Source organism: Pyrus communis, chromosome 12 (genome assembly GCF_963583255.1).
Source record: "Pyrus communis chromosome 12, drPyrComm1.1, whole genome shotgun sequence".
NCBI lineage: Eukaryota > Viridiplantae > Streptophyta > Magnoliopsida > Rosales > Rosaceae > Pyrus > Pyrus communis.
In genome coordinates, this window is record NC_084814.1 from 21,073,751 (window position 1) to 21,093,654 (window position 19,904).

At 37.2% G+C, this 19,904-nt stretch overlaps 4 protein-coding genes across 5 annotated transcripts; 1 reads left to right on the forward strand and 3 right to left on the reverse strand.

Moving 5' to 3' along the window:
- Positions 1-2: 2 nt before the first annotated feature.
- Positions 3-4,405, reverse strand: LOC137711512 (B3 domain-containing protein Os02g0598200-like). The gene is made up of 6 exons (XM_068450751.1): positions 4,260-4,405; positions 2,115-3,861; positions 1,828-1,926; positions 1,594-1,677; positions 1,292-1,467; positions 3-665 (listed from the first exon to the last, which is right to left on the reverse strand). Exons 1-6 carry the CDS (start codon positions 4,392-4,394, stop codon positions 411-413), a joined length of 2,496 nt encoding a protein of 831 aa, XP_068306852.1. The 5' UTR covers positions 4,395-4,405; the 3' UTR covers positions 3-410.
- Positions 4,406-7,705: 3,300 nt separating this feature from the next.
- Positions 7,706-10,260, forward strand: LOC137711396 (E3 ubiquitin-protein ligase AIRP2-like). Its single transcript, XM_068450632.1, has 5 exons — positions 7,706-8,000; positions 8,770-8,932; positions 9,052-9,118; positions 9,457-9,685; positions 9,878-10,260. The coding sequence occupies exons 1-5, from the start codon at positions 7,909-7,911 to the stop codon at positions 10,086-10,088; spliced, it is 762 nt and encodes a 253-aa protein (XP_068306733.1). The 5' UTR covers positions 7,706-7,908; the 3' UTR covers positions 10,089-10,260.
- A 96-nt stretch (positions 10,261-10,356) lies between these two features.
- LOC137711395 (GDSL esterase/lipase At3g48460-like) lies at positions 10,357-14,727 on the reverse strand. Its single transcript, XM_068450630.1, has 2 exons — positions 14,036-14,727; positions 10,357-11,015 (listed from the first exon to the last, which is right to left on the reverse strand). The coding sequence occupies exons 1-2, from the start codon at positions 14,708-14,710 to the stop codon at positions 10,512-10,514; spliced, it is 1,179 nt and encodes a 392-aa protein (XP_068306731.1). The 5' UTR covers positions 14,711-14,727; the 3' UTR covers positions 10,357-10,511.
- Positions 14,728-16,616: 1,889 nt separating this feature from the next.
- On the reverse strand, positions 16,617-19,790 carry LOC137711178 (phosphopantothenoylcysteine decarboxylase-like). Of its 2 annotated transcripts, none has more exons than XM_068450388.1 (3): positions 19,367-19,790; positions 17,547-17,891; positions 16,617-17,354 (listed from the first exon to the last, which is right to left on the reverse strand). In XM_068450388.1, exons 2-3 carry the CDS (start codon positions 17,886-17,888, stop codon positions 17,052-17,054), a joined length of 645 nt encoding a protein of 214 aa, XP_068306489.1. In that variant the 5' UTR covers positions 17,889-17,891; positions 19,367-19,790; the 3' UTR covers positions 16,617-17,051. The 2 variants fall into 2 exon arrangements, with proteins under 2 accessions (XP_068306489.1, XP_068306488.1); XM_068450387.1 differs by lacking the exon at positions 19,367-19,790 and adding an exon at positions 18,587-18,985.
- Between the last annotated feature and the right edge of the window lie 114 nt (positions 19,791-19,904).

The following is a 19,904-nucleotide window of genomic DNA, read 5'->3' on the forward strand; positions in this document are numbered from 1 at the left end:
ATTTACGCAATTTATGATTGAAGACCAACATCCTCTCTACTTACGACAATTACACATCATGGACAAAGATTATGTTCCAGAATTAGCACATTTTAACAGACAAAAGCCAACAGTCAGGATCCAGGGCTTCGTGCTCCTGAATCCTGATAGAACTAAATCTAGGTCAAACTTTGTTAGACTACAACCTAGTACGTGGTTCCTGCGTGCTGGTTTTGAAGCTCTGCAGAAAGAGTAGAGCTATTTCGACCATCTGAACTGACCATCATGCGTATTACTTCTCTAGTAGAGGTTAAACCCACATGTGTGGACCCCACCTCTATTAGAGTTACGTAAGGTGGTTTGTTCAAGATGATATAAATAACAATACTCCCACGGTACATACAAAAAATCACAAAAAGTGTCGTATCATCTTAGGTTCTAATTATATGGACGCTGCATATGCGTTCAGATGCATCTTCGATCCCAATAGCACACGTATCTCCCGGTTGAATGTTGTTTGCCTTGCTGAAAGCTTCCCAACCACTTGACAAAATTTTGGAGAAACAATTATCAATGTAGAGGACTGGCCACAATCTCATTGTTGTGTCTCGAAGGAAAATCACCCTCCTATCCGGTGTATGCCTTCCCCTGATGGTCATGCGTATTGGCAAGCGCACTGGCAGCTCCTGCACAAGAATCGAAGGGAGGTAAGATAAGTCAAGCAAAACCTAAAGAATGCTCGGTATCCAGTAAAAAATGATCACATACGCAAGGCGAACGCAGGGCTAGGACCTCGATCAAACAGGGCATACCCATTATAACAATAAGCTTGCTCTGATGAACATCTCCATAATTAGAAGTGTATAATTATCAGATGCACCATTCTGTGAAAATGAAACGCTAGTGTATGTGTTCAAGTTTCCACATTGATTTCTCTATTTTTGCCCCAATGTCCATATATTGATCGAAAGTAGCTCTCAATGATCGATTGATTGACTCTACAAGATTGTGTCAAACTAACAGAACTCTGAATAGATAATATCAATATGTCAGCCTGTTCGGGCCAACAGAAAAACTTCCTATAGAAGCGCATGATTATCAGATGCATCCTTCTCAAAAATAAATTGACAGCATTTGGAAAGAGCTAACAAGGTTAACAAAAGAAAAGCATGTGTAAACATAAAGTAAAAGGAGGTAGCAGTACCAAGAATCAGTCAGTCCATACATTTATCATGTCGAAACAGAGTAAAAGTGAATGCTAGGAAGGTGCAAAGAAAAGACATAAAATGTATAAGGGAATTAACTAACGTACTAGAAACGATTGACTGCCCACTGCCACCAAACAGGAGAACGATGAGCTTGGAAAGGTTTCAACTTGATCGACAGGTTCAGATTTTACCACAGGCACAGGAAACACAACGTCCTTTTCTCTTTTAATCATATTAGAAATCTGACTACACACTGCATCGACAGGCTCGAATGATTTCCCTGCATTTAGATGTATTGTAATTAATTTGGAGTGAGATATCCTACAGCAATACACACTCAGCATTTTTCTGCACAAACACAAATAGAGCTTCCCTTAATTAAATGATTTTTATAATAATATCATACCATCTATTTCTGGTATGATTTTCTGAAAGCATGGATCTGAAGTCAAATCTACAGACTCTTTTTTAACGGCCTTCATCATCATATCTGTTCACATCAGATATTCTTTTGGTATTAATAAATGACATTTTTCCAGAAACGGAGAGGTTCTCTAACAATTATGAAGGGACATATAGCATTTGGAAGAAATCAGTAGAATGACAGAAAATTTTTGGAATCCAAATGTAACAGGAATACCAAAAGACTCCAGATGAGTTCCAGTAAAGTTCTCTTTAGCTCTTTGAAAACTGTCATCGATCAAATCATGCTCCTTTTTGGATGCTGCCACCTTATTGCCTGCCAATGAAATTGAGAATACATAACAAACAAAATTAAGATATTGAACACAAAGAAAACCGTGTATACTACAGACATTATACACTCAGGAAACCGACAATCAAACAGTTAGGAGCAAGGAATTAACTGCGTCTTACCTGATCCGTCATCATTCAGCAATTCTATTATATTGTTTACAGAGACGCTACCTGTATCATTAGGATTCACAGCAGCTGTTGGGAAGAGATGATGAGAGATCTTGTTGGTGGTTCTTGAATCATCACCAGAAGGTGATACCTTTTTCACTCTGGCTTCAGAAGAGTTATTTTTCTCAGTCCCATCAAACTTATATGCATCCAATGGAATTGCTATAGTCACTGCTTCTCTAGCCACTGGAGCTTTATCAACTAAACTAGCGTCACCTCTCAATCTTAGTGATGAATCATCATGACATGAGCATGTTTCATCCATCGGAATTGCTGCAGTCACTGCCTCTTTAGCCAGTGGATTTTTATCAACTGAGCCAGCCTCGTTTCTCAATCTTAGTGATGAATCATCATGAGGTGAGTAGGTTTCATCCATTGGAAATGTTGCAGCCACTGCTTCTTTAGCCACGGGATTTTTATCAACCGAGCCAGCCTCGTTTCTCAATCTTACAGATGAATCATCATGATGTGAGCATGTTTCATCCCAAACAACTACTTCATTGCTTCCACCAGTGCCAGACTTCAGTTCGAATAGTTCAAAATTCAGTGAATCATAAATACAGCTTCTGTTGTCTTCTTGTTTGTCTCCCAGTTCTCTATCGATCATACAGATCATATCTTCAATGTATTCTTCTTTTGGCTTGAGCTTTGGCATTTCATTACTATCATCGTAGTTTGAAGCATTTTCTGTTGCAAACGTACATTCCCCCTTGTCATTCATATCATACAGGTGTTGATCTATATCTCCATCTGATTCTTTCAGCTTAAGCTTTGACCTTTTATGACTATTATCACAGTTTGAAGCATTTTTGGTGACCACAGGTGCTTTCGTCTTAGCATTCATACCATACAGATCTTGACTTATATCTCCATCTGGTTCTTTCAGCTTATACTTTGACCTTTCATGACTATTATCACACGAAGCATTTCCGGTGACCACAGGTGCTTTCCTCTTGGCATTCATACCATAAACGTGTTGACCTATATCTCCATCCGGTTCTTTTAGCTTAAGCTTTGACCTTTCATGACTATTATCACAGTTTGAAGCATTACCGGTGACCACGGGTGCTTTCGTCTTGGCATTCATACCATACAGATCTTGACCTACATCTCCATCTGGTTTTTTCCGCTTAAGCTTTGACCTTTCATGACTATTATCACGGTTTGAAGCATTTCCCATGACCATAGGTGCTTTCCTCTTGGAATTCATATCATACAGGTGTTGACCTATATCTCTATCTGGTTCTTTCAGCTTAAGCTTTGACCTTTCATGACTATTATCACACTTTGAAGCATTTCCCATGACCATAGGTGCTTTCCTCTTGGCATTCATCGGATCCAGATCTTGACCTATATCTTCATCTGCGTCAGACATAAGAGAGGTGCTTGAACCCTGTTTGTCCATCAAACTGTTATCAATTGTGTGGCAAGGACCATCTTTGACAGAGGAATTTTGGTTATCCCACGTCCATTTCTTCTGATTCATGGCCTCAGGAAACTTGAGTTTCTCACACCCTGATTTGTCATAAATCTTAACATCAAAATGTGAATCTGTAACATAATTGAAGATAAGAAAATCTCCGACTTGTAGGTCATTGTCTAATGCAAATGCATTCCATCCTTGTTGAAAAGCAAGGGAGCCATCAACTCTAGATATCGTAACTTTCCACTGCCGCCCTCGTGAATCTTCAAGAACAGCTTTTTTATTGACCAATGCTGACACAGTAGGAGCAAACTTAGGAGGCAAGAACTGCAATGGGATGACTTGGTAAGTTTAGAAGGGACAATCTCTACCATCATAGTGCAAAAAGGGAGTAGCGGAAATTATATATTACTAAGTAATATATACTTATCAAACTCACAAGATAATGAAAAATTAGTTAAAACTTTTGCGTGAATCTCTCTACAGTATACATCACATTGTTTACATAATTCTAGAAAGAACGATACAAAGTAATTTTCGATGTTTAAAATAAGTACTTCCTATGGGAATGTTATCCCCAGATAAGAAGAGATACTGTTGAATTTGTTTATCAGTTTGATGCACATACTAAAAAAAGAGAGCTACAATCTACATAGAACATGGGAATAAAAAATAAATAGATTACAATTTAGTATGGCGGGGGGAAGATGGAAAATTTATCATACCAAAACTTTAGAAAGCTGATCTCCGATCATGATTTTGAAAAAAGAGGCGACAACAGTTGAAGCTTTTTTCTTGTTCCCATGATCCTGCAAACAGTTCAGAGTACATTCTGCACAAGCTTCGAGCTTACTACCCATCACTACTTTCGCTATGTTGAATACTTTACCACTACAACAAGGAAAAAAGATAAATGAATACGGTATTCTAATGAGATAGTAATATCATATAAAATAAGCTTTGCAGAAACATCATAAACTTCAAAGTGATGTCAGCAGTTCTTCTGAGAGACCGCGCTAATATGATTTATGACCATGACTACACATGCAGCTTCGATCTAACAGGCACAAGTAACATAAATAAACTGCCATGGCAGAGCGCCAAACTAATGGGAACATATTGCACCAAATTACAAATGAAAAAGAAATAAAGGTAACACCTTTCAAGTATGGCACAATTATGTAACAAGTTAACAACTACAATAACAAAAGTTAAACTACCGTTTTTTAGGGAAGCGTTGAACTACCTAACAGATGCTCTAACAATTACGGTAGCAGGAAACACTACGGAAGCACAATCAATTTCCAATTACTCTTGATACAAACAACGCCAACTAAACGAGTGACCAGACTGTGAACTCTAATCCTAAAAAAAATATTCGTGAGTACGTTTGTTCATCTGCAGTAGACAACTTCCTACGCTTCGAAAATCCGAAAAACATTATAAATGGTTTGAAGGGGTTGCCTCACTGTAACTAAGTGTGAACCCAACACATCATTCCATAATTTTACGAAAGGCCTGAACCCGAGCCATGTACAAACATGAGTTCCTCTTTAACCCCGAGGCACGCACAATGTGTGCCACCAAATCAAAAGTTAGTTATTGCCCACAAGCACCCGAAAATCGGACATAATGCGACATTCTTTTGCAGGAGTAACTTAAATTAAACAATGTACTTTCAAAGCTTCACGATCATGGCTTAAACAGGCACCCATGAGACCCGAACAAACAAACAATAAGCTTTCTTTCGCTGAAACAAGAGACCTTTTCACTACATAATCATGCTTCTAAAAGGAAAAGCTAAAAACCCTGTATTAATATACAAAAATTTTTAAAAAACAATTACAAGAACAAATAAACAATTTACCATAAAATCTTCACGATCAAGGCTTAAACAAAAACCCATGAGTGCAAAAGGTGAAAAAAAGAAGCTGTCTTTCGCTGAAAGGTGAGAGCTTTTTCACTAAACATACATGATCCCCACATAAAACCTTAAATTAAAAAACCCTTTATTTTAATAAAGGGCGACCCTAGGCTTCCCCTTTGCGAAGGTTGGGCAAAGTCTATCGTCTACAGTCTTACTATTTTTTTACAAAGAAGCTGTTTTCAAGACTCGAAAAAACATAAATTCATGAAAAAATAATACTTACAAGAACAAAATAAGCTAAATTGCGAAGGAAGGCTTCCTACCACTGAGTGAGAAGCTCTTAGGGGTGAGTTTTTGGGTTAAAAATCCTCTGAAAAAAACCTTTGTCTTTGAAGAGGAAGAGAGCTTTTTTGGCACTCAACAGTCACCCCAGCTGAGTCGTACTACTCGTTGAACGGTGTCGCAGAAAAAGGGACCTTTTTAGTGATGGTCAAATCAGGATGCCCACGTGTACTGCTGATGGGGACACGTGTCATGTGGGGCCTTAATTTGCATGTTGGTACAAAACTCAACGGGATTGGGTTTTGTTGAGAAGTCCATGAAACTGGCCCAGTCCAGAGAGAAAATGAGCATGGGTGGTGATATCCCTTCACACGGTCCAACTCAATTGCTTATTGTCGGCTTAAATGAATTAAAAAAAAAAATTAGAGAATAAAAATTAACAAGGAATGTGCGGGAAGTAAAAATGAGTTGTGTAAATACACCATCCTAAAAACATAAGCTAAACTGAAAATTGTGGTAGTATCCTTAAATTTAGGGTTTAGGCTAGATCGATTATGAAGAAATCATATATTCATACAAGCGAGTCACTTAGTACTACGGTCTTATAATATTCCTCTTTACTTGTAAGTGAGAGATCTTAAGTTCGATTTTCGCCAAAGGCTAGTTTGAACCACGTTATTACTATTTCATTATGAAGCTAAACTCATCCTTCTGCCCAATAAATGATGCATCAGTAAAAAGTCTTGTGACAGCACCCTCATTCCTTTGCTCCTCATTTCTTCTATCCTAACCATCATGTTGCTTTAAAAGAACTTTGTAAGGTCTGCGGGAATCAGGAAGGTGATCAGGTTCGAATTGCTCCAACATCGCCTTTGGGTTGGGAGAACTGGGCAAAGTTCTTCGTTACCTTTTTACAAGTTTTTTATTTTTAATCTTATTTATATTTAAAAAATAATTTTTTGAATGACAAGAAAGTCTCTAAAAATCCATAAGAATCTTTAATCAAAATCCATAAGAATCCTTGAAAATTCATTTAAAAGTTGTAAGGATTCTAGAATCCTATCAAATTCATCACTTGAAAAAGTCTTTTAAAATCCTTTTAAATCTCTCGTTTGACTACACCCCCTACAAGTATTTGTTGGAATTAAATAAGTATTTGATAAATGCATTTCTCTCAAATATAGTTAAAAGCATTTTTAATTGCAGAGCAGTTTTGAGATCCATAAAAATCCTAAGCAAACTCTTAATACGATTTTTCCGTTCACCACATAATCTTTCAATTTTGTGATGCGCTCTCTTTAAAACGTGTCAATTCGTCCATAACCATCAACCTTATCATATTTTTGTTAATATTTTTTACTTGAATGGACAAAAATAACCTTTCAATTTGACCACATAGACTTTCAATTTGGTTATGCGCTCTTTTTAGAACATGTCAATTTGTCCATAACCATCAACCTTATCATATTTTTGTTAATATTTTGGACTTGAATGGACAAAAATAACCTTTCAAATTGACGAAACATATGGCGGATGTGTGACAAGAGGGGGCGAATTGGTGCGTTCACAGAATCACAAGGGTCAAATCAAAAGTGCAGGGGACGAATCATAGTAAGATGCTAAATTAAGGGGCCAATTGTTAAAAATCCCCAACAAAATTAAAATCGAGTTGTCCTGTAAGTTCTGCAACTCCTGTCTGCAAAGAACCTTTCCCATTATTCTGAGCAAAATGGACGGTTCCGATTGGAAGCAGAGAAAGCGGAGAAAACCTACTCAGAACCACTCAACCATCAACCAAACCAATTAAAAGCAGTCAAACCGCAAGTTTTAAGAAAGTCAACAACTTGCAAACTTAAAATTTAGTGGATAATCAAAACAAACAATCACCAAATCAAATTTAAAAATCACCAAAAGGAGGAAAAAAAGACCAAGTCCCTCTCCCTCCCTCTCTCTCTCTCTCTCTCTCTCTCTCTCTCTCTTATTATATTGTGTTAGATGAAAGATTAGGTTGTTTAGTTTTGGTCCCCACTGGCCTCTCACAACTGCTTCCAGTCCCCAAAAGTCCAGTCTTTGGCAAAGACCCATGATTTTTCTTTGGGTTTTGTGTATAATTTGACCACCAAAATCTTGGGGTTTCTTCATTTTCTCTACTTTTTGATCATCTCTCTTCCAAATTTCCAATATTTTCTTCAAAGCTTGAAACTTTGAGTGGAAAGGATTGAGAGATGTTGGATTACTATGAGCAGCTTGCTTCCAGGCCTTCTTACCATGATTCTCTCAAGGTTGTTGAGGCAGATATTCAGCATGCCAATATGCTGTGAGTACCAACACTACAAGTTTGCCACTTTTTTTTTTAAGAATTTTTTTTGGGTTTTGCTGATTATGTTTGACTTTGCAAATGGGTTTTTGAAATGTGGGATACAGTTGGTTTCTGAATTTTTAGTGGTTTTATGTGTTCTGCATTTACTATTTGGAGGTTGAAACTTGATATCCAAAAGGGCCACCAGAGTGATGCCTTAGGCTTGAATTTCCATATGAGTTTTGGTTTTGATTTTGATGTACTGTTTCTCTTTGTGAGTGAGAGAAAGAGAGAGAGAGAGCTGTGTTTTCGTTTCAGCAAAAGTTTTGGTACTAATATCCATTTGGGTATGCATAGAACATCTAATGCATTGTTTCTGGTGCCATTGTTGTTTCATCTGAAATCGGATACATTGTCGTATTGAAACCCAGCTTGCAAACTAACCTAAATGTAAACAATAATCCATGCTTCTGAGAAAGTTTTCAATTTCTGTAATCTGTGTCTAATCTTTGGATATGCTGCTGGCTTTTTACTATTATTTTTCATCAGATTCTAGTTGCTGGTTAGAGTTGAAATAATGTTGGGGGTTGCCGAATGTGGACAAGGGTTTGCAGAATAAGTTTTAAGGGTACACCATCGGCTTTTGTCCTTGATTACCTTTTTTTTTTTTAATTTGGATTGCTGACTCTTAGGATGTTTTTCACCGAGTTCATAGACCCTTTTTTTATTTATTTTTGGTGGTTGATCAAGTTAAGTGACTTTTGATGTTACTTGAATAAAAATGCAGGGCAGCTTCTATCCCCCGAAGCAAGGGTGGTACGGTTCTTCAAATGAAATTGGTTTACAATGACTTGGCACACATTTTCCTGTTTTTGCTTCAATGGATTGATTGCTCCTCTTCGTGTTTACTTTCAAGTTACTTAAATCTTTTCCACGTAATTGTTTATAAGGTTGGTTTCTTCCCTGCCTGCGCATGTGTTTCTAAATTAATTTTACAGTTTAATCTTTTCCACAAATGGAATTCGAGTTCTTGAATGTTTCTGTGGTTGTTGGTTTCGTATTTCTTCAGGTACACTCGGATGGGAGATCAAATATCTCTTCATGTGGAAGGAAAGCGACCATCAGCGAATTCTACAGTACGTAAACTTCTACTCTTTTTTGGAGTTAGTTTAACATCTGTTTAAGAATGTGATTTGGACCTTATATAGAGAATGGATATTTGCACATGTTTTACCGAAAACCTCAAAGTGAGCCCATCTGGTGCATAACTTAACTTTAGGATTTCGAAAATTAATGACTAATTCTTTAAATGAATCTCATTTGTCCTGCTGTAATTCCAATTTTAAGGACGCGTTTCATTCTGGTCTGATTTTGAATTTCAAAACACGTTAAACTTCGTGTATGTTTGTGGTATTTAGCAGTGTTGTTTCTGCAATTCATCATTATTCATGTCTTCCCCAACCTAAAACTGCAGATGTTATATTACCGTCCCTTCAGCGTCTCCACGGTGATTCATTAGAGATAGATCTCACCCAAGAGGAATCTCTAGAGATGGCTGCTAGAAAAAGATACAATGATAAGATAAAGCTTTTGGATGTGGACTTGGAGAGAGAAGATGAATGTGGCATCTGCTTGGTACCTTGCACCAAAATGGTTTTGCCGAACTGCTGCCATGCCATGTGCATTAATTGCTACCGTGACTGGTATGAATATACGTAGTTCTTCCCTAATTTCCAAAAACATTTGTTCTTCCTTTTCTCACTTTAGTTTCACCCGGTGTTATGCTGTTTCCATATCACTTTAGTCTCATCCGATGTTATGCTGTTTCCATATGACGATGATGGGGTCGTCATTTATAAACCATTGTCACATCTTTGCATCTTTGTATATTACAGGAACACGAGATCAGAATCTTGCCCATTTTGCCGGGGAAGTATAAAAAGAGTAAACTCGGGGGACCTGTGGGTTCTGACCTGCGGTAGCGATGTGGTTGACACTCAAACCGTGTTGAAGGAAGATATGTTGCGGTTCTACCTTTTTATCAATAGACTACCCAAAGATCTCCCGGACGCTCTGTTCTTAATGTACTACGAGTACTTAATTTGATCAAACGTGCTATAAAAATGGTGTATAGAGGCAATTGCCAACTATCACATGTACAGAGTCAGGCGAGGTTTTCACATCGAAATTTCTTTTCCACTTCCGGCTGTGCAAATAATGTACGTGCGTTGTGTAAGAGACAGAAATATATATATCAGAAGAGTCACCTCTTTTCTCATTTTGATTTTCTGATGGAAGGCAATCTGATTCGACGAAATCTGGTCTGAATATGTGAACTGATTTGAAAAAAGGCCACCTTTTGCACAAGTTTATAAACAGTAAATAGTTCAACAAGTAAAATTTTCAGAATTATTGAGACTTAAAAGTAATCTCAAACATAATTTCATCATAGAAATGTCTACTCTGTTGAGATCACAGCAACACGGAAACGTATTAAAAGATGGATCACATCATCCGAAGGCAGGCAGTTCATCCATTACGCAGTTTCCTGTCCAACAAGTAACTGAAAGGAGGGTGAGTGGCATTGCCTTTTAGGAACGTGTCAGAAAGCACCTTGTACATAGCTTCAGTGAGATGAACTCCATCCCAATTTATGTACTGAGACGGGCTTTTACAGACGGTGGCAGAAGGCGTGCCGCATGTGGCAGACACGTCAAAGTTGTAGGGGTCACCGCTCCCGCAGCAGGCCTTGAATCTCTCCTTGAAACCGTACTGGCTCGGACTCTTCATTACTGTGAAGTATGCATTCCAGTAGTCAGCATAGGCTATGACAGCATGGGGAAACTGTGTCCGGAGTTCGTGCAACTTTGCTTGGAGCTCAAGGTTGTGGCTGTAGGTTTGGTTGTTGACGCTCTTGACACATCCGATGCGGTCTCTGTCGTCTTCCGGCGCCAACGTCATTGCCAACGGCAAGCACCCTGAAAGTGGCAGACCTTGGACGACAACGTATTTCGCACCCTTCTTTAACAATGCCTGCAAGCCAATGTTATTTATTTATTTATTTATTTATTTATATTAGAATTAAGCTCTCTAGCTTTAGAATTCAGAGTTATGTTCTAAATAAAAGGGACCAAATTCGATGCAATTGAAAAAATAAGGTAAAAAAAAAAAAAAAAAAGCTTTTAGCGCTTGTAGTTTTCATCTTTTCATAAAATTTCACTTTCGTTCATGTATATTCAACTACATCGAATTTGGTTCTTGTAATTTGCGAACAGTCCAAATTTGTTGTCGTTGGAATTGAACATAGAGGACGAAACTGGAACTTTGTAAAAAGTATGGGGGTTGAAAATGTGATTTAGCCAAAAGAAAACGAGACTCAAAATAGGACTTTAAATACTCATAAGCCATAACCAGAACACCTAGAAGATTTAATGATATGTAAATTATGCTTTTTGACTTTAGGATATGTTAGAAAAATAATAAGGAAAGTTAATAAAAAGGGTTTGAAAACTTTGAGGGTGCGTTTGTTGCACCGGACTATCTCGGACTGGATTAGCTTTAGGGACTAAGCTAGACTGGCTTAGACTAGACTAAGCTGGACTGACTTAATGAAGTGTTTGGTACAATGTCGGACTAAAAAGAAGGATAATAATAAACTACAATATTATATTTTTTAATTCATATCTAATAATATTATATTAATTAATTCTATCTTTTTTATTCTAATAATACTCTCCCTCTCTCTGGAAGCCTCCATCCTTTTCTCCCTCTTTATCTCCCTCGTTCTCTCCGTCCCACTCTCCTTCCCTTTCCTCTTTTTTTTCTGATTAATTGCCAAAAAAATTCTGCAAAACGAAGAATCGAGCTTGGTTCCTCTGGTTTTTGTTCGGTGCAAGATTCCAACTGGGGGGAGCTTTCCAATTCTGTGGATTCAATCGGAGCCGCAAGTCTTTGGAGCGGCGGAACCGGCCTGCAGCGATTCCCAAACATGCTTAGAATATCTTCTATGCAGGAGAAGCCGACTGCTACTGAGTCGTCGTTGCAGCAGCAGAACTACAGTACCATCAGGATGGAGCAACTGTCGTCGTCGCGGCCAAGTTCGAGCCGAGCTCGGATCTCGGCGGAGCAGAAAGAGAAGAAAGAGAGGAGAGAGGAAGAGGGGAAGGGGGAATTGGTGAAGGGGAATGATGATGGCTCTCGGCGTTTGTGAACATAGAAGCAGCGGAAGACGCGAGGGAGTTAGTCCCAGCTAATCCCATGGTTCTCGATGGGTTTGCTAGCGAGGGAGTTAGTCCCCGCGAGTCCCTTCTAATCTCATTAAACTTAGTCCCGGACTGTCAACAAACATGGGACTAGATTACTACATAATCCAGTCCAAGCCAGCGAAAGCTAGCGAGCTCAAACAAACACACCCTGAGTTTTAATGATAAGGACAAAATAAAGAGTAAAGTGAATAGTACTAGGATTGACTTTTTAGTGTAAAAATATAGTTTTTTGTTAAAATGAACAGTACCGTGAGCTTTTCGTTAAAACTCCCAAAATAATATACTTGAAACCACATCATATAGCATATGAAAACATAAATAATGAAAGCCTTGGTCCAATTTAGTCAAACTCTACCATTTTAGTCAAACTTTAGCTAGGTGCAGCTTGGCAAACGGATCGTGTTTGTCATGTTCGTGTCATATTCATTATCCTAGTGAGTCATGTTGTGTTAAACTCGTTATCTTAACAGATAACCTGATAATAACTCGAATCGTAATTAAGTCGTGTCAAGCTAATGGTCATGCAAAACATTGTCATGCATAATGTATAGATCTGGCAAGCGATATCTTATCGGGTTCTTAATGTATAACCTAATAAAAACCCGACTCTCTAACGGATTCTTCATGGGTTGACTCGAAACTTGTTATTTTCGTATCATTTTATGTCTGGTTTATGGGTTGCGTAAGCAATTGTCAAACCTAGCTATGTGATTAAAAAAAAAAAAAAAAAAAAAGGAAAATTAATTTTCATGCACTACTTATTACGTTTCTTCTTCTGCACGCTCATATTCATTTCATTCCTTAATTTTGAACTCTTCAATCCAAAAGCCAAAAATAAAAATGGACGTTTAATGGGAGAAGATGGTTCGTGAAAATCACTTTCTAAAATTAAATTAAAAACATATAATTTTCAGACCATTTTGTTTTGCCCATAAAAATCAACAAAATTAAAAATAGAGAAATTCTTATATTGCATTGATTAAAACCATATTTCTTTTTACTTTTCGATCAAGGTCCCTAGCTTTTAATGAATATCATTATTTCAGTTATAAATTATTTACATCTCAACATAATTGAATTTTATTTTTCATATGTATTCATTTAGTGTTAGAAATGTTCAATTTGGTGTATTTATATTTATCGTTAAACTTTGTATTATATATTTCTATTTTTAGTTTGTACCATTTTTAATTTGCAACCTTTTTATTTAATTTGTACCAATTTTCTTTTAGTTTGTACCCATATATTAATTTCATTTTGTGCCCATATTTTTAAAATTTTTATTTATACTCATAATTTATTTATAATGTACCCATTTATCTTTATAAATGTACCACTTTGTTATATGTAACATATACCAATTATTTTTTGTAAATGTACCATTTTTTATGTAAAATGTATCTATTTTTTAACGTAAAATTTATTTATTTTTTATTTATAATGTATGCATATTCTATAATAAAATGTACCCATTTTTTAATTTTTTTTTAACACTATGGGTACATTCATTTCATATTTATTATTTCAAAGTTATATTGTTACATGTTTTTATCTATTTATTCAATCAAATTTTTTTAGTTTTTTTTTTTTTAATCATATAATATGAGATTTTAAATCCCATAATATGTCAAGTAATTAATATCAAACATATAAAAATACATATCAATAGCAATAATAAAGTGTACAAAGTCAATGAACTTTGATAAAAAAATTAAATACCATTAAGATTTTAATAAAAAATATTAGTAGCTAGGGATCAGATTCAAAATCACCCACTAAAAATGGTACCTGGAGAAAACTAGTAACTCTACTGACCCCAAGCTTCTGAATTGTATCACCAGGCACATCAGATCCAAGTGTATAAGCATAATCATTGACCCCAATTTCTCCAACCCAAAAAAGTGCATCATCAAATTTGCAACTTGGTCCTCCAACTTTGCAACCTTTACTTTCCAATAACTTGTTGAACCAAAGCAGCTGAGTCTGGATAGACTGAGGAGTAATGTCAAGGCTGAGGTTGTTCTTCACAAAGAACTCGTGCTCTATGGCGGTGGAGCCGGCGACGGCGAAGTTAACTCCGTGAGTTGAGTCTGCTGTGGCATTGCTCGAAACGGCGCGGTAGGGTTGCAAGTAGGGCAAGGAGAGTGACTCGGTGACGAAGTCAATGACTAGGCGTCCGTCGGAGTAGCGGTTTGTGGGGCGGTGAAAGTAGGTGATGCCGTAGGGAGCGTTTGAGACGTGGCCGAAGCCACTAGGGCCTGAGATGGACCTTGTGTTGCCTGTGTCTGTGAATGAGTCACCAAAGGCGTAGATTTTCTTGAAGGGCAAGGTAGGGTTTTGTTTTGTTGCGACCGTGGAGGCGGAGGCGGAGATAGAGGAGGAGAGGAGGGAGGAGATAAAGATGGTGAGGGTAACGAGGGTAATTTGCCCAGATGTGGGGAATGAAGAAGAAGAGGAAGCCATGTCTAAAGCTCTGTCACTACTAGCTAGCAACCTTTTTACATTGCATGTATAGTTTGCCCTTATATACTTTTTATATCTTGTTCAAAAAGGGTATATATGTCTTTTTACGTCGACCAGTCTTTTTTCTTTTTTTTCCTTCTTAAAGTACACTATTGGAAACAAATTAAAGACAAGCTTGAGGAAATTATTGTTATATGCTATTAGTAGCAGCATGATATAATGGATTGATTCATTGATTTGGAAGTAAAAGCAAGATCGTAAAACAATTAGAATTGTAAAACGACATGAAGTTAGGCAAATGTTGGAACTTAGAATCTCTTGCAATCTTTTTCTCCAACATTTATGCACTTCATTGTCGGAATGAAAATGGGAGAAAGAAAATTAAGGGATTCACGAATATTGGCAAAACAAGCGTTAACCTAGGAAAATTATTGATTTACGTAATTGGAAGTGTAAGATTGTTTTGCTATGAGGAAATGCAAATAAGATTGTTTAGCTATGTCGGTTCCTTGTAACTCATTAGTTTTGTGATGCAATTAAAAATCAACATAAGTTATGAGTTCAATTGACATTCGAATAGATCATCGTACTATAATGACAAGAAAATGTCAAATAGTCAAAGTAAAAACTTGAAAGTTACTCTATTAAGGTCCCATTTGGTGTGATAAATGATATTGGATTTTCGGGATGTGATTGGATTGACATGGACACATAAGATAGGACTTGTAACTTGTGTATAAGGATATATTAGATAACTCATTCGATTATGGATTCATAACTCTTCTTGTCTAGCCATGTCCATCGTATATTTTAAAATAATAAATTATAAACTAGATTCAAATCTATTTTAATTGGTCACAATCTATCCCAACTGACCCACTGAACATATCCTAAAGGCTGTAGTGACTCAAGTGGGAGTTACAAATTTGGATCTAAAAAGATCTTTGAAGTACTTGAATGAAAAATAGATGGGTCTTAAATGATCATCTGTCACTCGCCATTCCCTCCCAAGTTCCCAACTGATTTCCTGCTGATTCTTTAGAAAATTCAAAAGAAAAAGGAATTAATTTAGATTTGAAAGTTTGCGGCTTGGGCGGCGCTTTGATGTGCATCCTTAAATTTTGCACCCACCGCTGTGACCGTACAGATATAAACCAAATCTTGCAGAATGTCATTTAATTTGGTCTCTTTTGCAGATGGCTGTGTTAAATGATTTGTATACGTGCCACTTAGGATTACGATCTAATAGTATTCTTTTTTACTTGTAAGTGAAAGATCTTAAATTCAAATATTGTGGATAGCGAATTCAATACCAAATTATCCATTGTGTTATTTAGTCAAACTCTCCCTTCCGTTAATATAAAATATATTTTTGTACTAAAAAATACAAATGATGCATATACTATGCGCGGATGCAACCAACGCCACAAGAATGTCACTGTTGGACTCATGCGAGTCTTCTTTTGTTTATGTAAGAACTAAATACATATGCTCGTAAGTGCTTTTAAACTATATAAGACATTATATCTATAAATCATATAATCCGTTTATGTCTATTCGCCTGCTGGATTTTCTTACTCATCACATATCTAAAAGATAAATAATTATGGCAGTTCACTTGTATTTTCTCACTAATCACATATCTAAAAGATAGATAACAAACCAATAAAATAAGTGAAAAAGTAGGTCAGTGGGCATAGTATCACACATTTCTTATTAGAAAGTAGAAATCCAAAGCGCACTTGGAAGTTCTTCACTTGCTTATTTAGTAAGTACTTATAAAATTTTCAATCAAACACTATTAAAAGAGCTTTTTATTGTTCATAAAGCGCTTTTGGCAATTTCAAAAGCAATCTGAAACAATTAAGCGTTTTTGTTAGCAGTCAATAAATGTAAACGACAGATGTGGTCCAACTATGAAATCCACACTCATCAACGACTAATAGTCACTGACGCGGACAAACAGTTCCTTCACACAAGATCAATCTCATGTCTACATCACTCACTAGAACCAACTGCGGATAATATTAGACTCAAAGGGACATTATTCAAGCATAAATCACAATCCAGAACCAATTGCATTGGGACATGGATAACTTCTTCTGAGATTAGAACCAAATGATGAGCCGAATCAGAAAGTGAAAAGCCGAATCCAATTCAACTCCTATAAATTCTAGATGTATAATTAGCCTTGTTCACAAACCAAATCACAAAATGCACCTAAGACAAGATCAAAGAACCCGCAACGACAATTCTAGAATGTTATGGATGCCAAACCAGATTCTGTCATCGGGCCTCAAGTCAAATTCTGTTGTCGAATCTCATCATGGCAGCTTTACGATTATACTGGTTGCTGAACCATATTACCACTCTGTTGAACTCGTGACTCGAAAAAGAGCCTTACAGTGGAATAAATCACAGAAGGTTCTGCCATTGCTCCATTCCCGTAATCTCCACAAGCCAGCCTCTTCGTCACAGGTGGGATGAGTGAAACTCCAAGTTCATCAATCGACATGATATGTTGCTCCGTGAAGGGATTCTTCCACATCAAAGTGTTCATGGCTGGTGCAACGAAGAAAGGCTTGCTGTAGTCCCATGCTCGTACAATGCACGTCAGTAGATTGTCACACAATCCCCCAGCAATCTACATGAACAACATGGGACATTAGTTCATCTGTCATTCTTCCAACGAAACACAAACAGAAGCGATAAAAAATAATAGTTTGAGTAACATGGTGATGTGACGCTGTTTCTATTAAAACAAATTCTCACCCATCTCATCTCATACCAAAAACAACTTTATAAAGTCACAATATTTCCAGACTGCGAATATTACCTTGCCTAGTGTGTTTGCTGACAATGGGGCGATAACCAATATATCAGCCCAACTGCGGAGCTCAATGTGAAGCACACTATCACCAACTTTGTTCCAGGTGGACCATTCATCCTCTTCAGTATACAGGATTACATCCTTGGGAAGTGATGCTCTATCAATGAAATGCAAAGATGCTCTTGTGGCAACTGCTTTTACTTCTGCCCATTCCAAAAAACTATGGCATAGGTTGCCAAACTTTATGGCAGCTACACTTCCGCTAGCAGCAAGTAGAATCCGAGGCCTCCTTGGTGCAGGGTTGGCTTGTTGCTCAATTTCTGGACTCGCAGGCTCAGAGCTCGTCATACCCTATTCAAAAGATATCAACGAGTTCATAAACATCCTTGATTTCCGATTGATCAAAACAATTTAAAACAAGAAAAACTGGGAAAGTGCCTCAATTTCTTTGAAAAATAGAAGTGACGAATCTGTAATGAATTCAAACCCCTGATCTACATACCCAAAGTACTAAAAGAAAAGGCAGCCATGACGGAAAACACCAAAAGATTTACTGCACCATAAACTTCCTCAAGAAAAACATATTCATTTATGTTCTTTACATGATCTTTAATCCCGCTTGAGTTCATTGAAGGCCAATTCAACAAAACACCAAAAGATTTTAAATTTCAATCTACACAAGACAGCTTCTTAATTACTCCAATACAAAAAATAATTCAATGGGGTGACCAAGAACAGCTTTTTTCCCAGAAAAATATCAATCCAAATGAATACACAAGGCATACAAGAAGTGCCTCCATAGGTTACACCAACACAAAGCACTCAGTCTGAAAGAACAAAACTGGACTGTTTCACATTCCTCCCTTCAAGAAGGTGGCAATCTGAGATAACCAATGCAAGAAACCTACAGAAATCGCTAGTTCGACAAATCCACAACATGGCAATCAACAAATACGAACATTTTAAAAAAAATAAAAAATAAAAAGCTTGTGAGAAAATCGTGATGTCAACAGAAGAATTAAGGCTCCAAAACATAACGAACATACCCAAAAGTGTCCTCCGGACTGACGAAGGTGATCATTCATGATCTCAAATCGTGATCAAAGATGATCTTGAATGATCACAACAAAAATAATAACAAATGGGATTTCTTGCTGCAGGGAAAGCCTCTGAAAAAACTTAAATATAACTTCCTTTTCTTTCTCAGAGACTTAAAACCAAACACCTTTGCGGCATTTATAAGAGAATGCTCTCTCCCTTTTCCCGCCCAACCCCAGTAACTAACTAACTAACAGCTGCAAACCCACACTCCTAACTAACTTTGCTGACTTTGCCAGTTCAATAAAACAATAAAAATGAAAATTTTCCTAAAGTTTCATAACAATATGCGAGGGCGAGCCTTGGCGACGGAAAGATTGCCCGCTTGTGACCAAAATGTCACAGGTTCGAGCCGTAAAAACAACCTATTTGTAAAACAAAGGTAAAGTTGCATACATAGACGTTACTCGCTGAAGTTGTGTACGATAGACGTTCTTTCCTGACCTTGCAAGGCGGAGAGCCTTGTTGGCTTGAGTTCAGACTCTTTTTCTCAAAGCATATTAAAGGCAGAGCATTCTCCATTGTACCGAGGTTCGATTCCCAACAATAATGATGAAAAATACAGCTACAAAAGGAAAAAATATTTTCCCTAATTGTCTACTCAGACAAACAGATTAAACAATAAACCAAATTAGCATCAATTAAAGTGTAATTGGAATTTAATCGCGTGTGATTGATTACTAAAACGAAATAAAACTCTGTCAATTGAGGGAGAAATTGTTACTGACTTGGAGCGGTCAGTTCCCTCTGGGCGTGGTTTGAGGCGGTTTAGGGTTTTTCAACCGATGGGCCAAAGCGGAATGCGAGCAGAAGAAACGGAATCAGAATTTATTTCCCCAGTGATTCCGGAGTTGACTAAATTTAGGTGGGGCCGGCCCGGCATCAGTAATCAGAATCTCAGATCCCTGATTTGACAGGAGTCCAAACCGCTAGACAGAGGGGAGGGTATTTGGACTCCGGAGGAACGGCTGCATCCGGACTCAGAATTTTCGGTCCAAAGAACCCTTGTACTTTTAATGGAATCCTGAAAAGCCATTGAACCTTTAACCTCTTCTTCCTGCCTCCCTCTACCCAACCATCGCCCACCCTAACTCGGCGAAGACCACCGCACCCGCCTTCCAAGAGAGGGAGATTTTTTTTTTTTTTTTTTTTTTTTTTCTGTTGGTATGTGTGGTTAATATTGGGGAACAAAAGGCACTGGATTTTATACAATTTTAAAAATCTTTTACTTTATTACCTATAGTTTAGAAGTGCTTTTAAAATAAG

Coding starts and splice junctions, on each gene's coding strand:
- LOC137711512 (XM_068450751.1), bottom strand. CDS start 4,394: ATGGGTAGTAAGCTCGAAGCTTGTGCAGAATGTACTCTGAACTGTTTG. Junction 3,862..4,259: donor ATCAGCTTTCTAAAGTTTTG/GTATGATAAATT, acceptor ATCCCATTGCAG/TTCTTGCCTCCTAAGTTTGC. Junction 1,678..1,827: donor AACTCATCTGGAGTCTTTTG/GTATTCCTGTTA, acceptor TGATGTGAACAG/ATATGATGATGAAGGCCGTT.
- LOC137711396 (XM_068450632.1), top strand. CDS start 7,909: ATGTTGGATTACTATGAGCAGCTTGCTTCCAGGCCTTCTTACCATGAT. Junction 8,001..8,769: donor ATTCAGCATGCCAATATGCT/GTGAGTACCAAC, acceptor ATAAAAATGCAG/GGCAGCTTCTATCCCCCGAA. Junction 8,933..9,051: donor TCCACGTAATTGTTTATAAG/GTTGGTTTCTTC, acceptor GTATTTCTTCAG/GTACACTCGGATGGGAGATC.
- LOC137711395 (XM_068450630.1), bottom strand. CDS start 14,710: ATGGCTTCCTCTTCTTCTTCATTCCCCACATCTGGGCAAATTACCCTC. Junction 11,016..14,035: donor GAGTTACTAGTTTTCTCCAG/GTACCATTTTTA, acceptor ATTGGCTTGCAG/GCATTGTTAAAGAAGGGTGC.
- LOC137711178 (XM_068450387.1), bottom strand. CDS start 18,625: ATGAATGATCACCTTCGTCAGTCCGGAGGACACTTTTGG. Junction 17,892..18,586: donor AGTCCGGAGGACACTTTTGG/GTATGTTCGTTA, acceptor TCTTTTGAATAG/GGTATGACGAGCTCTGAGCC. Junction 17,355..17,546: donor CAGCAAACACACTAGGCAAG/GTAATATTCGCA, acceptor TTGTTCATGTAG/ATTGCTGGGGGATTGTGTGA.